Source organism: Argiope bruennichi, chromosome X1, assembly GCF_947563725.1.
Source record: "Argiope bruennichi chromosome X1, qqArgBrue1.1, whole genome shotgun sequence".
NCBI classification, from domain to species: Eukaryota; Metazoa; Arthropoda; class Arachnida; order Araneae; family Araneidae; genus Argiope; species Argiope bruennichi.
Genome location: NC_079162.1, coordinates 59,930,158 through 59,953,780, shown reverse-complemented (window position 1 = coordinate 59,953,780; position 23,623 = coordinate 59,930,158). Strand labels below are relative to the sequence as shown.

At 29.8% G+C, this 23,623-nt stretch overlaps 1 protein-coding gene across 3 annotated transcripts in view; it reads right to left on the bottom strand.

Annotated features, from left to right (window-relative positions):
* Positions 1–1,073: 1,073 nt before the first annotated feature.
* Positions 1,074–23,623, bottom strand: part of LOC129959468 (leucine-rich repeat-containing protein 70-like) — a 212,969-nt gene continuing 190,419 nt past the window's right edge. For 2 of the 3 annotated variants that reach the window (XM_056072307.1, XM_056072309.1), the window contains one exon: positions 1,074–3,641. In XM_056072307.1, coding sequence (XP_055928282.1) covers positions 1,816–3,609 — 1,794 coding nt within the window. In that variant the 5' untranslated portion in view covers positions 3,610–3,641 and the 3' untranslated portion in view covers positions 1,074–1,815. Of the gene's footprint in view, positions 3,663–23,623 lie in introns of all 3 variants that reach the window. The other variant, XM_056072308.1, reaches the window with a different exon arrangement.

The following is a 23,623-nucleotide window of genomic DNA, read 5'->3' as shown; positions in this document are numbered from 1 at the left end:
GACAGATATTTGAACTCCAAAATATTTTAAATATCTATATTATGTTAAATTTATTAATGGATTATATAATATACTTCAATCGCACCAAAATCAAAGAAAAACGGGCGCGTTGGCCCAGATTAGCTAGAAGAATAGAAGTTATGGAACTGAAGAAGAATTTGAAAGTAGAGGTGAGGTGCTTTACCGCTAAAACGTTTTTCTTTTCATTTTTTTCTTACAGAATACTGTTAATGTTTCCTAATAATATTTCCTTTTCCAGAATCTTGTTTGTGATGTTTTTTAGCGTACGTATAAATATATTATCTAGATATTGAAATAAATGTAAAAGAAAATATAAGTTTGTAAAAGAAAAGCTTTACTTCCTTAGCTATCGTTTGAATTTGAACGAACATTAAAAGTTTGCACCATCTGCCTATATATTCATATAGTCTATATATTTCCGAGATAAAGGCGGTGTCGTGAAGTCAGAACAAATTTCTCAGATTAAAATCGAAAAATTTAACATTTTTTAATGATTTGGGGATAATAATACACATTTAAATTAGTTATCAAAGTAAAGGTTATACTAATAATTATTTCGCCATTGAAAATCAAAATTCCAGGTACAAAGCCTGACATCTCTATTACCAAGCGAACGCTTTGATGTGCTGTTCGGACATAGATTCAGACAAAAACTTACTAGTATCTAAGCTATGCCAAAAATTTGAAGCGATGTTTTCGGAATTGGCTAGTTATTGCGTTTTGTTATTTTAATGAATGAACACCTTAAATGTATACTGCCATTATAATGGATCTCATTCCAAACTCAGTTTTCCAACCTTTATCCTGCCCTTTGCCAAACCAAAAATGATTATGGAAATTTATGCATAGTTTTTGTAACAAAACTCAAAAACCTTGTTTATTTTGTGTTTTTTTTTTTTTTTTTACCTTTAATGCTGGTGATCTTAGTTTCTTCCAATACCAGTTTTTAAAAAGTTAATAACTTTTAAAATGAAAAGAAAACACAGAAAGATATTTTTATTTCCTATTATTCATGTATTCATAAGTACATTACACATACGAAAATGCGACACAAAATCAAGGTTTTGATTTAAGTAGCGTATAAATAATCTTTTATCAAAAGCATGTCTGAACTAAATCTTAATTAACACAAATAGTTTAGTGAAAATGTTAAAAACATAATTTGTGAAATGGACTCGTTAATAACCTTTGTATTGCACAGAAAATATTACTTTATCTATGGATCGAACGAAGTTGAAGAAAGACTGCTCATAGAAAGAGAAGCAACCTAACAACAAATACATGAAAGGAAAATTATTTTTATCATATGCAAATATCAAGTACAAGCAAGGTGACTATTAAATTTGTTATATTTTTATCTTAATATCTATTGAATTAAAAAAACTAAGCTTAGCTACTGAAAATTTACTTAGATGATATGGGTATATTTAACTTCGTCTTTTCTAGGAAAAAAAAAGAATTTTCAATTTATATCAATATTTCTCTTCAGTTTCCTCCAGAATTTCTGATCATTATATTTTAGTATCGATTTTGGAATATAATTTTTTATTAGAGACGTAGACTTAACTTTTACAGTTCATAGCACAATGTATGTCATGTTTGGGAATTATAAAATATTTATCCAAATTATTTATCATATGAAATAAACATAAGACTAGCTCAAATATTTCACTTAAAATTGTGATTACTGGATTAAATGCAAAGCATTTCTCATCGAAGAGCATTTCACCCAGTAACTTCTTTTTGTGATCGATTAAAAGACGATGACAGTAAAATTCAAGTATTAATAGTTTTTCAACTATAATTTATGGATCTTCCTGCTACTATCTTTTCCTCTGCAAGCTCATCAATTCTGTCTAAGGTGACGAAATATGCTCTTCTCTTGTCTTCTGTTAATGTTCCTCCATTAGTGCTAGCATACTCGGCAGGATAGCCAAGGACACCTAAAGTAAGGGTTCTCTCTCCTTCGTGAGTGTAATACACTGCACTTTGCTGTCGGTAAATCACAACTGAAATGACAATACCTATGATTAAAAGAATAACTACTGATATGGTGGCAATGATGGCAATGTTAGATGAAGCCACTAGTACCCGAGATTGCGGCATGAGGCTTGCACAAGGTTCCAAGTCAACTCTTCTGAGAGAATGTAGCGCTCTACCCTCCAGCGAAGGTGGGGTAGCACATCTCATACAAGTGGTACTTTCATAGTTCATGTCACAAGTACTGCTGTATAATGGAGACTGTCGAGCCCACTTCAAAAGAGGCAGGACGGAACAGCGTTGGCAGGACCATGGGTTTGAGTGCAAATGTAAAACACTCAGAGATGTCATATTTTGTGTTTGCTCCAAGAACTCAATGTCCAGATGCTCAAATTCGTTGTGAGAGAGGTCAATTTCTTCGATTTGTCGCAGCGGCTGAAACACTTGGCTGGAAATATTTACGAATGAGTTGTATGACAAGTCTAAAGTTTTCAGTTCTCCATTGTTGAAAAAAGCGTCGTCTGACAGTTGACTTAATTTCATTCCAGATAAGGACAATCTTTTCAGCTTGTAAGCAGGACTGAGGGCCAATTCCAAATCATCTGAATCGATTGGATTAAAACTAAGATCCAAACTTTCTAAAGAATGAGCTATTGGAGAAAACACATCAAGAGGTAAGGTAATGAGTTGATTGTAGGAGACATCCAGTTGCTGAATTGATAAATTACAAAACGCACATTTAGAGAACTTAATTATTCTATTTCGAGAAAGACCAAGATGCCTTAAATTGTGACCATCAAAAGTATTCTCCACGACGACAGTTAAATTATTACCATCCAAATGAAGGTACTTTAATCTTTTCAAATGTCTGAATTCTTCTGGGGAGAAGTAGGTGAAGAAATTATCTCTCAAATCCAATTCCTCTAAATTAGGAAGCTGTTGATATATTAGGGAATGGAGTCTAACTAATTGACATTTCGCCAAATGAAATCTCTTAAGAGGCCTGACGTCCTTTAAATTTTCAGGATCAAGTTCTCTCAGAGGATTTCCACTTAAATCAAGTTTCTCAAGTTTTGCGAGCATATAGAAGAGCCTTGGAACTAGAGTTCGTAGTTTGTTTCTTGCCAAAGATAAAGTTCTAAGATTTGGAAGAAGTCTAAACGGGGCTGATGGTGAAGCTGCTATTCCATTGTAGCTGAGATCAAGGACTTTAAGATTTTGCAGACCGAAAAAGTCTTTATCTCGAATGAAAGTGATATTATTGTGGCTAAGATCAAGAATTTTTAATTTTTTTCCTGGCCAAAATGAGCTGTCTCCTATAGCAGGGAGTTTCGAATAAGTTATCCGCACTTCTTCTAGTTCATGAAAATCAAGAAAAATTCTTCCAAGTGTCAATTCGTTGTAATGGTTTGGTGGTGCAGTGATGATGAGTACCTGGATATCTACATCCATGTGTAAAGTAGGAATTTCTGTCAGTCCGCCTCGATTGCATGATACTCGTTTACGGTCTTCACTGTCGAAGTCACAAACGCAGTTCTGTGGACATTTGCCCCATACTGAAGTGAGAAAAGTAAATGAAAAGATGATATAGATGACAATTTTTGGCATTTTGTTACTTCTTTTTCACTGTGATATGCATTCTGAAAAATAAAATTATACTTCTATTATTTATGGTATACATGCCAGATGGTATGCATTCTGAAAAAAAGTTGAGTATTAGCTGAATGAACATGCATAAAAGAAATTTAAATTATTCAAATATAAATAATGGAATGGATAAGCGAAAAATTATTTCCTGCTATTAAAAATTAAGTATTTTTAGATTTATTTTAATATATTCTTACATAAATAAAAATGCAATAATAATTAAAATTTTTAAAAACTCTTAATTGGTATAAATAAAAGAATTAAATGTATTGTTTTTTTCGATAAAAGTTTATAACACACACACACACACACACGATAAAATCCTTCATTTTAGACCTAAGAAGAATCATAGGTATTTTTAATATCCATATTAATGGCCATGTTTGGATATTAAATATATTTTTGCTGTTCATACTCGTATAACTGAAATATGGGAAATTTTCGAATAAAGAGAATAAAAAATAAAAATTAAATCATTCTAAATAAAATTTTGAGCTTTCTTTGCTTGTAAACCTTTATAATATACATATTTACAATTATGTATATATATATATATATATATATATATATATATATATATATATATATATAATGAAATAATGCATGAAAATAAAAAAAAATGAAAATAAGCATAAAATCCCAAAATACAAAAGGCGGAAATACTAAAAATACAAAAAAAAGTTAATATAAGAATAAGCTAATTTCCTATACTATACGGAATATCTTTTCGAGGTACATTCAGGAAAGATAATTGGGAATGATGACTATAGTAAGTACCGGTGAAGGTTTTGCGAGTTGGAAAGCACGTGCTTTCTTCAATCACTCTAGAGGAAGACGAACATCAATGTTCTTCTTTTTTTAATGTTATTTTCCAACGCTTGTTTACTTTAGTTGCAACCGTGTTCAAAAAGAGTGAAACCAAAACTTTTCTAAGGGGCATTATTCTTTCCTTAATCAATTGTTTGCAAAGTAAGTTGCAAAATTATATATTTCTTGGAGCTATAAATGGTTACGAGTAAGATTCAATTTTCATTGCTAGACTTTCTAATAAAATGAATAGTGTTTTCAAATTATCCCTTCATTCCAGGAATAATTTGGAACAGGCTTTTATAGTAATTAAATTCTGTATTTTTCATGATTTGAAATAATTTATTATAATGATGGAGAGCGATATTATATCTAGGAATGTTGTAACACCTCGCTCCACTAACAACGCTCATTATTTTATGATAAGTTTTTTTGTGCTATGAATTAATATTTTGCAAAATCTACCATATGTTCTACATACAAATTACTTTTCGCGAATGAAAGCTTTTATTAATAATTCTTTGATACTTTTTGAAGTTAAGAACCGAAAAAATAAGAAAACCTATTTAAAGAAGGAAAAAAAAAAAAAAAATGTGAGGCTGAGGGAGGAATCGGAACATGATTATTTTAGTTCTTTTCAATAAGAAATGGAACTTGCAGAGATAGAGGGAGTAATTTATTTCGAATCATCCATGGCTGATTTTTTAATAAATATGTATATTTTAATTGATTATGCTGAAGTTACCAAAATAAAGATCCATTACTCGTAAGTTTGAGGGAATTGCGGAGGTCAACTGTACGTGACATGTCTGAAGAGCACCAATTTTTCTAAATAAAAATTTGTTTTGGGGGTTAATAATAGTTGCGATTTCCGCGAATCACATAAAAACTATTCTACCAGGTTCTATTACTTGAGTAGATTTTTTCATATTGTGCAAATGTCAGAGAAAGTGAGCTGAATAGGAAAATAAACGTTCTATTAGTTTTAGAGCTGTGCTTTCTGCTACTAAATTGAACTACTAGGTAATATTTACTTTAAAATGCATTTCTAAGTCCTACATTATTTCCTTCTCGTGCTTCATAAAATTTAGTCATATCAGTTTTTATAAAGCTACATTTTCTGAATTTTTAAATTGGGAGCCGGATGATTATAAATTACTACAAAATTAATGGTATTAAATAGTTATGGTTGTTAATATGCGACATTTTATGAAAAAAAAAAGTTTTGTTAAAAAACAGTAAAAAAAAAAAAAAAACCAGTACTTTGGGGTGATTGAAAATGGGTGGTATATGTAATGAGGCAAGAAAATGTTGGAATTTTTTTTCACTTTAAATATATTCTCTTCATATCAGTTCATTAATGTGATTGGAAGTTAAAATAAGTGCTCCCACTTACCCCGTAGTTTCTGGGAATAAATCAGGCTAATTATGAACATCATTATGACTGAGACAGGTTAATTAATAAATTAATTTGGGAAAGAAGCATTGGTTAATGAGTCCTCCAGATCATGATTATGCTCTCACATACATTTTAAACCTATTTTCCATCTCATATTATAATTTTTAATCGAAGAAAAGGTTAAAATCTGCAAAATTCGTTCTCATTTCCCCTAATCATTCCCATGACATTTTTTTTTGTGTATATTACTTCGTACACATTTTTTCTTTGATCTTCTTTACTTTGGGTAATAATTCTTTTTGATTCGATGATGGTGTTTTTTACTATAAGTGGGCATTATTGAAAGTTTAATTGTTGATAATTTATGCAGCAAAAATACAATTTTTAATACTTTTCCTTCTGAAGAGTATTAAATGTTTCATGATGTTTTTTCATGATTATTTAACTCATTTTTTTATATGTCTATTATACATATACTGAATAATCATCAAATAAAAAGAATATTGGAAAATGTTCATTTCCAGACAGTTAGGAGGATGGTGAAATGAGGCATTGAAGCTGATTTCAGATGGTACTTAATTTATGCCCGTTACTTTTTTAGTGCATCTTTGGAATTTTTTTCTATGAGAAGAAGACTATTTTTGATTAGAGCATCAAAATATCAGGCATATAGCGAGCTGTAGTTCAAAAGTTAAGAACTGGATTGCCGAATCTTATGATTCCCCAGGTTAATACGATTCATATGTAATTATGTTTCTTTAATCGTGTGGCACACCATCACTCCCCCCCTCCCTTTAATCCACTTACATGGAAGTATTTAGTGTTCCTTTTATTACTTTCTCTTGTACGAAGTATAGAGAAAATATTGTAATCACCAAAAAAAAAAAAAAAAAAATCAAACTCGAGATTTTGAATAATTTCCATGTTTCAGACTCTAAGTTTGAAAAATACATTTTTGGCATTATATCTGCCTGTCTATCCGTTTGTCTATCTACAGACCTCTAACCACTACGGACCTAGCTAAACCACTTTGAACTAGAGGGATGAAATTTGTTATGTTAATTTTAGTCTAAAGCTGTAGATTTTCTATAAAATTTTGAACGAAATCTATTCAAGGGAAACCTGTTTATCTTTCTGTTCGAGCACAGACGAACTCGATAGCTACAAAACATAAAGGGATGAGTAAATAAAACTTGGTATTCAGGTTTAGCAATGAAATGCAAATTCTTATCAAATTTTGAATCAAATATGTCAAAGTGATTGTCTGTTTGTCTGTACTTACTAATGCTGGCAAACGCAATACCTGAAATGATATCCGGTATGTGATCTTGTGACTGCAACTGTAGTTCCGTGTTAAATTTTGGTTTGAATCGGTAGGAAATAGTGTCCATAATGGATATTCGATTTTCTAGTACTTGTGTATTAACCGCATATCAGCAAATAATCGACAAATATCGCGCTTGATTCAGTAAAAACAATAGATTCAGGTCAAAAATTGATATTTCGTAAGCCAAAGGTATTCGAATAATACTCAAGTATAAAGTTTCATTATTATATTATGAAGCACACAACTCTTTAATGTGGAATTCTGAAAATAAAGCTTTGAGCACTTGTGGCATTCACGGTCTTTACCAAAATTCACAATTTTGTTCGGAGGAGGGGGGATAACACCTTTATTAAAGAGTATGCGAGAAAATTTAGGGGAGAAAGCTCCTGTGAGCAAGTCAGCTTTAAAAATAAATGATTATCATTAAATATGTTTTAAATAACTGCGGAATCTAGAGAGAAAAAGAGCACGGAACTCAAGCTGACATAAAGGAAGCAATATATTGGTTTGAATGACAGGCCAAATAAAAAAAAAGAAAAGAATGAAAAATAGTTTCCGAAGTTATCACAGAAATTAAGAAAAATTACGAAACTGAAAAATAATAGTGACAAACCTTCAGTCGGAAAGCCAATTTTTGATACTTTTAAACTAGACAAGATTAAGCACTGTAAAAATATTTCTTCACTGTATGGCTTAATGAAAAGTTTAAGCATACATGATATTTTCGCATATTGTGAAAAGACACATGCATTCAAAATTGATCTTGTAACGATTGACCAAAAAATTGACTTTCGACCTTCAATTTGGAAATTCCTGGCATAATGCATAAAAGTACTTATTTCTGACCACACGTTTTAAATGACCTTTTTATGTAACAATACACAAGCAAATAGAAGAAAAAATATTTCGGATTTTGATATTTTACTAATAAAAGCCAAATCTACTTGTATGATTCGGATACGAGTTCCTTTTATTATTAGTCTATTATCGTCTCTCCAATGTAAGGTATCAAAGCTATTTTTCAGGTCTTCTTTATCATGCTGCCTCAATTGGGAAACCTCTGGAGGGATATATTCTTGTCAGAAATAACAAGCCCACCGTCTCCTTACGACGTGGCGTCTTGATTCACATTAAAGGTGCCGTTTAGGTGAAGGCGTCATAGGTTTCCATTTTACGCACATCCCTAAGGACCTTGTTAAGGGAAACAAACTTATTGACTTTCTCCAAAGAGGTAATATGACACATTTACCATCGGAATAGCCTACAGTGATTTAACTTCAAAGAAGTTTCTTTTCCACGGCCTAGTTATAAATTGTTGTAGTAAGAAGATTTTCATGGGATAGATTTATTTTTTTCTCTTTGTGCAAAATAAAACTCAGCTGCAAAGGAATGTTAAAAGATTTATATCCGAGGGGGAAATAAAATGCATGTTTTTAGGTGTATGGGTTGGGTTTTATGGTGTGTTAAATATTTTAGAGGAACTGGCATAAACAAGTATGCTAAAGTTGACTCAGCAGATATTTGCCTTTTGCGTCTTAGAAATAAGAAATAAGCTATTATCGGTTTTAAACAAACTCGTTTGAAGTCAGACTTTGATTTTTTGGAATATTTAAGTTTGTGTGTTTGATCCTGAAGAAAAAATATTTATAGATTTTATTTTAAATGCTTTAATTTTTTAAAAATAACATTAAATCAAGTGTTATTAGCCCATTCTAATAAGACAGTAGGCGTGAATCACAGGTGTGAGTCAAATGGCGTCAGCGGCAAACAGTGTATTAAAGCTATTTGGTAAGCATTAATACGGATGCCATTTAATATTCCGGCTAGGTATCCAAAGATTTAAATAAATTGAAATATAGCCTGTTTTCTACCAGGCAGTAAGAGTTGGACAGGCTAATAAGTTTACTTCTTGTTATTATAGAATCGAATTACATTATATTATTACAGTGTTGCATATGAATAGCAATTCGCTTTCTTTCGAAAATATTGGATTTAATTTGAAAACATTGTACCTAAATAGCGGAAAGAGGATGAAAAAAAATCCGTCTTGAGTGATTAATAAGCATCTGTACGTTATCATTAGACTCTTTTACTTAATTCCGGAAATTTCATGCTTGTAAGGATGGAGCTTTATAATCAACCTTTCACTCACATCCTAATGTATTAGATTATACAGTTTCTGGTTAGCGATGAAAATATAATATTTTAATAAGTAGTTGTTGGTAATAATCAATTAATATTAGCTAAAAAGTTAATAATTTAGTTAAAAATTGATTTCCCATGAGTGGCATCATCTAGAAATTAATCTGAGAAATAATAGATTTTAGATTCCGTAATGTTAGATTTCATGAATTTTGAAATATATAATCAATTCCATATTATTAGATTTTTAAATCCATGAATTAAGAAACACAAAAAGTAGAAAATACTAAAAATAAAATTTTTCTGAGCGCCGTTTTATCATTCTAATAAAAGGGAAGTAAAAAAAAAAAAAAAATTGAGGAAATCAGCAATATTCTAAAGAAATTAAGACATGATGCAATAATGCGAAAGGAAATTCTTGTCTAATGTCAGTGAAAGTTATGTCAGTTAATGTCAGTTTAACTGTCTAATGTCAGTTAAAATATGTTATAAATGTGATTAAAATTCTAAATTATTTTGAGTATTTCTATCGGAATCTAACTTTTTTACGGTTTTGTTTTGACATTCATATTTCTGATTAAAAAGTTTATTAAAGAAAAATATTAAAAATATTATGAAGATGTAAGTATTAAGAATTATTATTAGAATGGGAATATTACGAATATAAACCGGAATATTTCCTAAATTATTAAGTATATAGATTATACACAAATTAGAATATTAATACAAAACATCTTTCTTCACGTTGAAATTTTATATGATTAACAGATTTAGAGCTAATGTAAGTCATCCGATTTGGTACAACGGTTTGCGTTGGTACACCGTTGGTCTCCCGGAGAAGAATTCGGTGTTTCATATTTTTTTTTAAAGCCGCAATAAATATAGTAAAAAAGACTAAAAACTTGAGAATAATATATATACATTTAAAAAATCAATTTTTCTAAATATATTAAAAAAGAACTTAACTGACTGATTGAATTGAACTGATTTTTTAAATAAAAAATCTGGAGGTAAAAAAGGAAATAATAAATGCGTCAGGCACAGAAAAAAATAAGAGAATGCTTTAAAGCTACAGTGTACATTCATAAGAAGCAAAAAATCAGGAACATTCATTGTAAAAAATTCAAATATATTATAAACTAGTTGCCTTTGGTGACCAGCTGGTTCGTAAGGAGTATAGATGATATTTAATTCCAATTATATTTTCATGTTTATGATTCCGCCAACTTATCAGGCATGAAACCCATATTATTTGAATTGTCTTGTATTTGTACTGTTCATTGAGCCCACGAATCTTTCCAATGGAGATCATTGCTATTACGTCATAATTCTATTAAGAATGCAATTGTGTGGTTCATCCGCCTACTAACTTTCGAACTATTGTAACTTCATTTTCGATTCGTCTTGAAAGTTGTACAGATAATTGATTGAATTCTTCTTCTTTAGCTTTCAATGATGGAAGAAAATTATGTATTGCAATATTTGATGAAACAATGTAAACGATTTGGATCTCACAGCAATAATACTATCTGTTGTTGAAAATTAAGCAAAAAATTATATTAAAAAATGCCAAATTCAGGTAAAAATCGCACAATTATGAAATTGGCATCATTGAAAAGATAATTTTTAAAATTTTTGAAATGGTATAAAAATCGTTTTTGTGCTGTAATATTTTCAATGAAGAAATTTTTTTTCTTAATTTCGCTTAATTTTAAACTAATTAAGATTTTAATAAAATCGCCCGAGGATGCATATTCCCACGCTCCAAAATGTATAGATACCAAGTTTGGTAGCTCAAGGTCAAAAGGTCTGGCTTGTCTATAAGAAAAAAGAAACGATTTGTATTATTTATATGTAAACGTAGACTGGCCACACACGCCCACACCCACTGTCCACAAATGAAGAAAAATCAATTTAAGCGATGCATAATGTAATTATTGTCGTATTAAATTTCATAAAATTGAAAAAATGTTTAATATGAGTACTGAAATTTTAATAAATGAAAAAACAACAATTATTTCTTAAATCATAAAGATTCTAATAGTTAATTTATGAGCACTCAACTTTCCATACCTAGGCACACCATACATTTCTTTTCGTAAATAGGAAAATATCACCGATATGATATTAAAGCAGAAAAAATAGCTTTTTTTTAAAGCTAAAAATCATTCAATTCCTTTAAAAGATGAGCTAAAAAATATTCTATTTAAATAATAATTTTCTTTAAAGATTAAATAAGAATCATGTTACGTTAAGAATTTTTTAAAAGGGTTAAATACAAATATTATCATTTAATTAAAAAAAAAAAAGCAACGCGCCTCCGTTCTGGATTCTTTTTCTACCTTCTTCCAACTTGTAAGATAAACAATGTCAGCATTCCAGCTTTCTAAGTAGAACAGAGCCTTCTTTACTTGAGAAACGGGGAGGAAGATTGCAAAATTATTTATTTGCTTCAGGGTGGACTTGTCTCGTCAGCTCCCCACCTTAATTTCGCCCCTGACCTCGAACTTTTTCTACCTGTTGTGCTCGAACAAACGATGGGAAATCGCCCAAAACTTCCATGGGATGGAGAACTGAACGGCAACCTTGAGCAATGTTATTCCAGTTAGCCTCGTCTTTACCTCTGATGACCTTTGGAAGACTCTAGAATGGATCTCCTTTCTCTCGGGTTTTCTTTTTTCTTAATTTTATGTTCCAAAAGATTGACAAAAACTTGTAATTTGAAGTGGGTTAATTGCAGAAAATGTTGCGTGTTCCAATTTAATCTGAGAAGTAGATTAGTAGATTTTCATTTTTTTTTTCTAAAGAAGGTGCCAGAATCTTTTAAAGTAAAAACACATAAATAAATGTTTCACATTTCAGTTTTTTTAAACCATTTTGAAGATATGAAGCAGGAAATCTGTTTTATCGTTTTTCTTTCTTTCTTAGGGTTAGAAATTATAGCAAAAAAAAAAAAAAAAAAAAGTTAAATGATTGCAAATATTTCTTTTTCTCTTTTTGATTTTTTGATTTCGTTTTTCGTTTTGCCTTTAAAATAAAAATCTGTTAAATAGTAAGCACCAGCTGAATTAATATTTGAAACAATAATTATCTGATATTGTTGTGAATGATTTTTAAAGAATACAATTATTATTAATGTAGAAAACGGTTGGAATTAACATATCACATAAATGATACTAGTGATCATAAATACAGTACAATCATAATTATCTTTTACAATTTCTAAATTAAGGGTAATTTAAAAATCATTACATAAATGCTCCATATTTCTGTTTTATAATCATTTTGAAGATATCAATCAGGAACGTTCTTTTATCGTTTTTCTTTCTTTTTTTGGATCAAGAATTTGAGTAGCAAAAAACGTTCCTGTTTAGGAAATGTTGAATGTTTATAAATATTTTTTTTCTCTTTTCGATTTCGTTTTAGTATTTACTCTAAAATAAAATTCTGTTAAATTGCAGAAAATATGGCGAGTTCAAATTTATCCTGGGAAGTAGATAAATGGATTTTTTTTTTTTTTTTTTGAAAAAAGGAGCCAGAAACTTTTTAAGTAAGCACATATAAATAAATGTTTCCGATTTCAGTTTTTCAACCATTTTGAAGATATCAAGAAAGAAAGCTGTTTTATCGTTTTTTTTTTCTTTCTTAGGATTTGGAATTTGAGCAGCATAAGACGTTTCCGATTGGAAATGTTTACAAATTTTTTTTTTCCACTTCTTGATTTCGTGTTTCTATTTGCCTTTAAAATAAAATTCTTTTAAATAGTAAGCATCAGCTGAATTAATATCTGAAACAATAATTATCTGATACCGTTATGAATGATTTTTAAAGAATGCAATCATTATTAATATAGATAACAGATGGATTTAACCTATCACATAAATGATACTAGTGATCATAAATACAGTACAATCAGAATTATCTTTTACAATTTTTGAATTAAGGATAATTCAAAAATCATTACATAAATGTTCCTTATTTCTGTTTTTAAATAATTTTGAAGATACCAAGCAGGAAGTTTCTTTTATTGTTTTTCATTCTTTCTTAGGATCAGGAATTTGAGTAGCTAAAAACGTTCCTTTTTAGGAAATGTTAAATGTTCACAAATATATTTTTCCTGTTTTAGATTTCATTTTAGTATTTACCTTTAAAATAAAATTATGTTAAATTGCAGAAAATATTGTATTTACAAATTTAACCTGAGAAGTAGATTAATAGATTTTTAACTCTTTTCTTTTCTTCTTCTTCTTCTTCTTCTTTTTTTTTTTTTTGAAAAGGAGTCAGAATCTTTTTATGTAAACACACATAAATAAATGCTTCATGTTTAAGTTTTTTGACCATTTTGAAGAAATCAAGCAGGAAGGCTATTTTGTCGTTCTTTCTTTCTTAGAGTGAAGAATTTAAGCAAAAAGAAAAAAAAATCCTGTTTTGGAAATGTTAAATATTTACAAATGTTTTTTTCCTCTTTTAGATTCCATTTTTGTTTTAACTTTTGAAACAAAATTCTGTTATATAGTTGGAACCAATTGAATTAATATCTGAAACAATAATTATCTCTTACAGTTGTGAATGACTTTTAAAGAATGTAATCATTATTAATGTAGATAAGAGTTAGAATTAATATATCATATAAATGATACTTGTTATCATAAATAAAAGTAACTCAAAAGTCATTACATCAAAAAGTCATTTAAGGTTACTTATTGTGACTGTGTGAGTCACAAATACGCAAATCACGGTAAGAAACAAATAATTTTTAGCTTTGAACGTGGGATCGAAAACACAAAGAGCGATCGCAACAGGTGGCCTTTAGTGAATAAACTATTAAAAGACGTATTTTTTAAGATCTAATATGAAAGTGGGTTTTGTTTTTCAATACTTGAATAAATCACTAGAAAAATGTTTTTAAAATGTCATAATTTATTTTAAGTATAGTTTGCGTCTTAGAAACAGCTGACTACATTTTGATAGATTTAGCGTTTAGCATTTTATTTATATTACTATCGTTTGCAATTATTTTTCATTTAAATCGTTATTGAAGTAATTAAATTATTATTTGCTGGCAACAACACTGAAGTTACAGAGCATTGCATTTTTATATTTTCTACATGTAATTGGTCCGATCCAAACGATTATCAAAGATTCCACAGTATTGTAACCGAATCTGCAGAAAAACAAATTCGCATAAAATAAACAATAAAAACTTTAAATAAGCAAATTAATCTGTGTAGGATATGAAATAACTCATTAATAAGAAAAATTAAAATTTTGAGGGAAGTAATTATCAACTATTATTATTACTATCTAACTAATATATATTATTAGAGGGAGTACTACAATAAAAAAAACTCTTTAAAAATTGATATATTTATTATTATTAGACGTATTATTTATATTTTATTGTGATTCCAATCCTAATTCTTGGTATAAATCTCTGAATGCACTGTAATCATATCTTCGAAATGTCAGTGTAGTCAAATTGCAGCTATTGATGTTGATATTTTAATTGGCATTTTAACATCTTTTCCAATTAATAAATAGTTTTAAAGATTAAACTTGATTTTCTGGAACTTTTTATTTCGAGAAATTTTAGAAATTCTCCGAATTTTATTTTTGTTATCTTCAGCTGCTAAAAATAACATTTCAGAAGTTCTCCGAATTCGTTACTTCTTCTCATAGATTGCTTCCTACTCGTTTAATTTTGGAATCTTTGAATCTTAATATATTTTCTTTTATTACAAAGCTATAGGAAAATATTTCAAAATCTTTCCTTCAGTCGGAAAATATTAACAAAAGCACATTATTTTCTTCAAAAAAAAAAAAAAAATCCCGTGAATAGTACATTTGTTTATTCGTTGTATGAATAAATGAAATTGCAGTATGTTTTATCATGCATTGCATGAATTTTCAGTTTCCAACAGCAGCTCTAAGAGTAAAGTCTAGTTACATTAATTTCACATTTGAAATTAACATGAGAGCAATTTTGGGATGCATCTCGTAATTTTCAGCTGTGGTTAGAAAACGAGGATGTAACTTGAATCTGCGCCTCTCTTTACAAGATTTCACTCTACTCCAGTGAATGCATTTAACGCGTACTTGACTCAAATATACAGAAGTGGCGGAGCGAGGATAAAATCTTGGAATAATTTAATATTTTCGTTCCCATTCGACATTAGTGACTTAACAATCGAAAATCAAGGGTGCGGTAATATTTTTTTTAGCCCTTGGAAATTCTTTTCTTGAGGTGATGTGAACGAATTAATGTTTTGTCTCAATCGTACTATGACTGAAACCCTGCACATTTGTATGCTGTACCTTTAATATTTTAGAATTTAATTATTTTTTTATTTAAGGTAATAAATGAAATATTGTTGCGGATAAGTAATATTGCTTCCATGAGCAGTTAGTTTCAGAGTAAGGAAGAGGATTTTACATATACCTTTAATATATACCATGTCAAGGACTCCCCGGCCATGGTGGCCATTCGGCAATAAAACTGGAGGCTCTTGAAAATACAAGAATTATGGCGATATCTCTATTAGGAGCGTTGATCCAGAGGTCCTTCTAGAAAATTTCATACCCTCTCAGGGATGAGGTACTCTCATGAGCATGAATTCTCTCTTTATAGTGTCATCAAATTGCGAGTGGGAGAACCTAGGATTATTGAGTTGTTGCTGTTGTTTAATTAATGATTTTACTGTTTGCTTGTGTGTTGTTGATTTTTACAAGGGCTATTTTTTATGTTTCGATTGTGGTGTGCTAAATATGTTTCATGATTTCTCACGGAATAAAACGCCGCTACCCTCTTTCGAGTTCGTTGGACTTTTTGCATCTCTCACTGATCGGGCGATTCCAGTACAATATATCCACAAATGAAAATTTAATTGATTGTTCCTTTCTGTTAGGTATTTCCCAGTTCCTTGCTTTCAAATTTCTTAAGCTTTTTTTTCGGATTTAACATTGACCATTGAATTTTTTTTTGGTAATGCTTTCACTATATATGCGGTAAAACTGTGATTTTGGTATGTTGCATTCAATAAAAATTCAGTTGTTTAGTTTTTTTTACATGTGAGGTATAATATGAGGTACTACTAAATTTTCCCATTTCCAGCAGTAACAATATTATATTAAATTTTATATGAGATGTATCTTGAAATTCCCCCGCGAATTTGCGTAATGTATTTCAGTTAATCTACAAATAAAATTTGAAGCAAACATAACATAAATAAAATAAAACATTCATATTTGAAAGAGCAGTAAAGAATTTTTTCCGAATACACGTGAAACATATTTTATTATTTAGTCTATGATTAACTGCAGCCCATTATGAATTGAAGTGAAAAGTCTTTTATAAGAGAAAAATATTTGACCTAATGAAATTTCAGTGATTTAATTGTGATTTTTACATGTCATAAAGATATGGAATTGGTTATCTTTATTATAGAAAGCTGTCACTTTACTTTATATAATTTCGCACTAAAATAAGAAAGTAATATATATATATATAAGATTTTTTTTAAATCGTTAAGTTTTTATATATATATATATATCTATATAAAAAAACGTTAATTCCCCCCCCCCCGCAATTTTAATGAATATTTCCCTCCATGATGCTTATCTGATAATTTACTAGCATGAAGAACCAAAAAATTAATTGTAGAAAAATGTGATTGATTATTATTATTACCATATGTGCAAACACATTAAAAAAGTGTAAAAATATTTTTTATTAATTATATGTAAATAAAAAAAACCCCATTTGCTTGATGCTGCGGATGATGCGATTCTAATTACGCTTTTATGGCCGACATTAAATTAGCTTGACAATATCTTATCGATCTAATTAAAGCCAATCGAAAAACATTCTGTCCAATAAAAAGTTATAATAGTTTTATGCGAAATGAAACGCTGGAAATTTCTAACGCTGTTTTTTTAAAAAAATCTCTAGACATTAGAAAAATTTCAATTGATTTTTAAAAAACAAATTAAGATTTCTGTATCATCATCAATTAAGTAAATAAGAGTATAAGGATATTAGATTAATGATCATTTATGCTAAAGCTACTGAAGATTGCTGTTATAATCCATATAAATTCGTGGTCAAATGACACGAAAGAGAGGATTCGGCATTTCACTAACTACGAAACTTCCTGAAATCAACTCATAGAATTTGAACATTTTGAAAGCGGGAGTCAAGCATATAACTCCAGTTTTTTTCTGTTTTAAAAAATGAAATAAAAGTTTGCGCATAAAAATCTTTTTCCACGGATAAAGGAGAAAAGAAGCCACTTGTTGTCAGATGTGAGAGTGGAATTCATGCTCTCTTTTGAGAACTGGAGTTTAAACCTGGTGTTTCATACTGTTCAGCCAGCTTGACGGTGTCTGTGAGCGTTTTCTTCTAACCAAAACTCTTCCAACTTACACGCCTTGAAATGCAGAAAGGCTTTAATAAATATCAATAAATATACTAAAACATTTGCTGCTATTTTGAAATTATTTAGGTGGGGTTTTTTAAAAAAATAAATGAAGATTTTCAACATTTTGTCGACCACAAAATTTTCTTATTACTTCGAAATCTATAAAATTTAAACGACATTTGATAATTTTTATTTTTACGAGCCACTAAAAATATCATGAATTCAGAAGAATGTGTGATCAAAGATACAGAAATCAAATTGACAATTGATTTTTTAAAGATCTGGTCGAAGTATTACGCCCAAACATGAGTTATTTTACTATGTCTCATGAGCTTGGATATTATCCCAATGCATGTAAATAAATAGATTAAAAATCTGAGGTATCAGTACGTTTGGAAACGTTTTTAATATTTTACGCTACTGGAGCCAGAGGCATTTCAAAGTACATGATGCCCACTATTCAATGCAATTTTTTTGCCTTTCTCTTGTTATATATGCGTTGAAAATAAAATGAGCATACTATATTTCGCCTTCTCGGCTCTTCCTAGGACTATCGCAAAAGAACATATTTACTCTTTTGCCGCCCCATCGCTACGTCTCTGATGATAGTACCATCTTCATACAGTGACGCATAATCCATAGGCTGAAACATTGCATATTTGCACACGACTTTCATTACGGTTTCCTTATCGCAGTATATCGTTTGACATGAAAAAGTGTATCAGAAAGATTTTCGCCAATATTACAGGCACTGGTCAGTATAGGAACAATAAATGTCATCTACTGCTTAATAATCACTTTTACTTCTTCCCCTGGATCGCTTTATCTGTAGACTTAAGTTTAATTACTCCAAAAATGTTTAGTTACTCTGTCATATCCTTCCAATCACCATAAAATAAAAGATTTATTCCTTTCACTACGGCCCTGGCCCAAAAGGTTGTGTAAATTCTATATTGGTAGGCCGGTTTCTCTTTTAAAAGAGGAGTGCAGAGTATAAAATGAGTTGTCACTGAAGATGTCCTCGCTTTACATCCTGCAACCTCCGTTTGAAACAGAAACTGGCCCGCCAATATAGAATTTACACAATCGGTTGGGCCGGGCTAATAGTGAAAGGGTAAAATGGATGTAAAATGACACCCTATTAATATTTTGTTTCAATATTTAATTTTCAGATAAATATATCTTTCTTTCCGTTTTTGGAGCTCCCCTTAAATTGGCAACTATGGAGGGGACCACACTGCTTATAACATAGGATATTGTGGTAGATGGCGTTTAGCGTTTTAGTTCGAGAAAGATATACGCTATTAGATATTTCATGTGACAGAAATCTCATAAAGACGACCAAAAAAGATAATGCAATTTTGGTTATGAATGTATTTCAGATAAAGAAATAAGTTTTTTGATGTCTTTCTACACATCACTTCTTTACAAAATAGGACCTTCAACTATGCTATTAATTGAAAACATAGGACACGGTTGTAACTTAAACCCGACTTGAAACCGAATATGAAACTCGACATGCCGAACAGGAAAAGGCTCAATGGTAGTCTTCATCCTCGTCAGAAATAAATCTTAATATTTGATATTAATTTTATTATTATCTACCATTTCTAAAATATTTAGTGTATTTATATTTTATTAAAATGTACAAGTTTTATTTAAGAATATAACAAAATAATACAAATTAAAGAATGTTTAATTCTTTGATTACGTTCACTAAATTTAGGATGTATTAATACTTAATTTCTTTCGATTTATTTTGGAAGATGATTTGATTAATTTAAACTATTTTGATTAATTTGAATCTTAATTGTTATTAATGATGGTGCATATATTTTTGATTATAATTTATATGTCACAAAATTTAAAATGCTAAGAACCCTTAAAGACATAAAAAACTCTCATTATTTTGTCATTGACGTTAATACATAAGACCATTTTCGCCTTTATATGTCAGAAAGAAAATTAAAACATAAGGAAACAAATTAAGAAACCTTTACATTTCATTTCTACTTGGTATCAGAATTAATTAGTTAATATCTCAACTGATAAGGACTTATATTGCATACAGAAATAGTCATATCACTGACTATCCGACCCACCTGAAGGTACACGGATAATAAATACTGAATGACCGGACCGCCGCAACAGCAACACTGTCTGGAACTGTGGTTGAGTCCTAAGGACCATCACCGGCCTCGGTACAACCCTTCCCTTAGGAAGTACGTCCCGTCATCGATGGGAGGAGCCAGATCCCCAACTTTTCATGTACCCCAGGGTGACGAAATCCAACCACCATGCCGGAAGCATCTCATCCTCAATTCGAGGTGCCTCCCTCCGGGGGGGGGATTATGCATACAGGAATATAAAGATGTTTGTTTTGACGTACCTCCCTTTAAATGCAGAATAGTAGCTGAAATGATACGAAGTTGTACACCGTTCTGTTACTAAGCAATAAGAAAAAAAAAACCGATCCTAATATTTATTTTATTCGCTTTGTAGAATTGTATAATACAATACAAGACGAGTATCATTTAAGATTGAAATAAGAAATGTTATCTTAAAATGGTTTAAACTAATTGAAAAAACAGGAAAAAACTCGAGACTTTTAAAACGTAGTGACTATGCTTTATTCTGACGAATTTATGTTGTTTAATGAATATAAAATAAATATTATCAAAAGAAAATTTAAAATAGAAAAGAATTTGATGCAAATAAGAAAGAAATCTGTGTAGCGATATGTTTTATTTTATTAATTTGAATCTAGAAATGAGATATCAAAAGAAAACTACTTTGGTTAACAAAGTAATATTCTTTTTAAACGAGAAGAAACATTTTTTCAATAAGAAAAATCTATGAGGGAAAAAAAAAAAAACAGTTCATGACATACACATTATTTTAAAATTTGTGCCTTTTCTTTAGGTAATTTATAGTTAATGGAATTAAAGTGTCACGTAACCCAGCATATTATGCGCATTATTTTTATTATATGATATACAATATATCTGCACTAATAGGTGCGTGCGTCTATTTGACTATGTGTATAATTTGTACTATTCCCTAAGGAGTATTTTCGTTTGGACTCTGAGGGCTATTTTTGTTGCTTAGAAATATCGCACATCTCTTTCCTTTTTCTTTTAAATTAACATTCTTATTAAAATTCTTTTACATATTTTCTACACAATCACTTCCTCAGAAAATCTCCTTTTAGATTACTTTCCCACAAAAAAGTGAGCCTTCAAATTTCAGTTGATTCACTGTTTTATGAAATATATAACATTGTCAAACATTATTTTGTCCTTTTGACTTGAGATTAGTGTTGTATTTAATTTTTTCCCCCATCATTTCCGTTTTGTAATAATAGCAAGTAATTATATCATGCTGTGATTGATGGGAATTTCATTACCAATGACGTTCCAATGATTTATAGAAATAAAAGCCAGCTTCTAAATCCAATTTTTACGTTCGTTCAAACTTTTATACAAAGATGGCGCCACGTAGCTTATTACCAATGGCCAAGAGTAGTTCAGTAAAGATTTTTACTGAACTCCGGACTAACTTACGGTGTTCTTCCAACTTTCTCTTTATTACAGATTATTTTTTCACGTTCTATTTTTGACAATAGAAAAATTCATATTTATCGAGAACGCATTGAATTTGAGATACATCCGCTTACTTTACAATACCATTAATGTGTACATTTTAATAGACTGTTACTAATATTTCAAATTAATAATTTTTCTGCTGTTTATTCTCATAAAATCGGTTTAGAGTCACTTTATTCCGTATATCATCAGCAATATAATATTTAAGAAATGGCACATTTTATTATTATCCAGCTTTGAAACAATACAGGAGGTATTAGGGAGGGCTTGTATAGTATATTTCTTAAGAATGATAATAAAATCGGGCCCTTGATCATGTTCCTCATTCTCCAAATTTTTATTCCTCACAATCATTATGATCTCGCAAAACAAATGTTTGTTTACATTAGGCAAACGTCTATGACAAATGTGAAAAAGAAATGAAATTTAAACCAGCTGTTGTTTGATTATGATGTCGAGATTGTATATATTATAATGCACATAATCTCCTCCCCCCCCCGCCCTCCACCTAAATGATTATCAATAAGAATATTGATTTCTGATTTTAACAAATATAATAAAAGATGGCTTATGAAATCGTCAGGCAAAAAAGTACAAAAATGACATATATTTTTTTAAAAATTTCATTATATCTGCATCATTACGATCTACATCTGAAAGAAATACCAAGAGCTAGTATAATGCTGAAAAAAAAAAAAAAGGTTATGATCATTTGTCAACTGAATAAAATATATATTATTCGGCTGTCTCAATATAACTATTACTGGCACTATGAATTTCCGAGTAATCCTGTTCTGGCGATTCGGCGATAACAGAGGTGCGTAGAGCGACTCATTAGGTAGCGTCTGAGTAAACTGTGAAATAATAACAGCCGTCTTATCGAATGGGATAATTGCACTATAGCATAATGGCATTTTTCCATATATTTATTTTAATTATTTAATTTAATTTTAATTTTTAAGCAGTAAATTAATTACTGTTATCTTAATGTATACTTATTACTATAGTATATTATTATCGTTATATTTATTTATATATAATATTACCTAAATTTATAAAATATGTGAAATCGATTAATTATCATGTACTGTAAATTAAAATGCCTATTTTTGCATATCATATTTTTGAAGTATAAATTGAAAGGCCTATTTTTGCGTCGATTGTTATATTAAATCACGCACAAAGCATTTATATGTATTTTATTATATTATTTTAAATATCAAGTCTATTACTATATTAAATAAATACATTGAAAGGAAGCGTGAAAAAACTTTCTTTATAACATTTGATCATGTATACGATCATGGGTGGTGAAAGCTGGTCCTCACAATCCTATTTTGCAAAAAACACAAAATTATCGATTTCAAATGTTAATCAGAGCACAGAGATTTTTTTTTAAACTTTTCATTTATTTAATTAGATCGGAATTTTCATTGGGCTATAGGTGCAAAAATTCCTAGTTACATTTTTGATGGGTGGCCTAATTACTCTAGTCCTGGACGTTCAAATTTGTGAAGACGGCCTTGGAAGTAATTTAAATGAAGGGGGAAAAGTACAAAAAAATTTGGGGAAAAAAAACCGAACTTCAAACACACCGATTTATTTTAAGCAACCATATCGATCTTTTTAATTATTCGCAATCCTTGTTAATATCATTACCTCTGCTCTTTCTTCACGTTTGATATGCCGACTCATCTTTTTTTGCCTGCTGGAAAACAGATTTTTGTAAATTTTTCTTCGAGTATGCTTCTATAAGGCACTGAACCGCAAAATGGTTCTTAATATCCATTACAAATTACTGTAATTCCTACTTTAATATTGGCTAGAATTACAAGAAATATGAGACCAGGTCTGAATTGTAAAGGTTCTCAACTCTAAATTTAAGGAGTGACAATTAACACGTCACTGAATTATTGCTAAGAAATGACATTAAGGCAAAGAATAAATAAGATACATAAATACAATGTAATATGTAATGTAAATAATATAAATAAATACAATGAGTTGAATCACAAGCCCACATTGTTGTCTGCTCATTTAGTGTTGCTGTTCGGAAGAAAGGAGAACTGTTAACACTTGATTTGGGAAATTGAAAAATTTAATTAAAATAATTTTTTTTCAATTTAAAATTGTGTAATATCTGAATTTAATTAAATTTATAGTTTATACAACTATATCAAACTGAATATTAATTTTATTCAAGTAATCATATATTATGATTTTCAGGACCAGTCCAATCTGAAAGCATTGTACTGAGGCAGGAACCCACTTGTTGGAG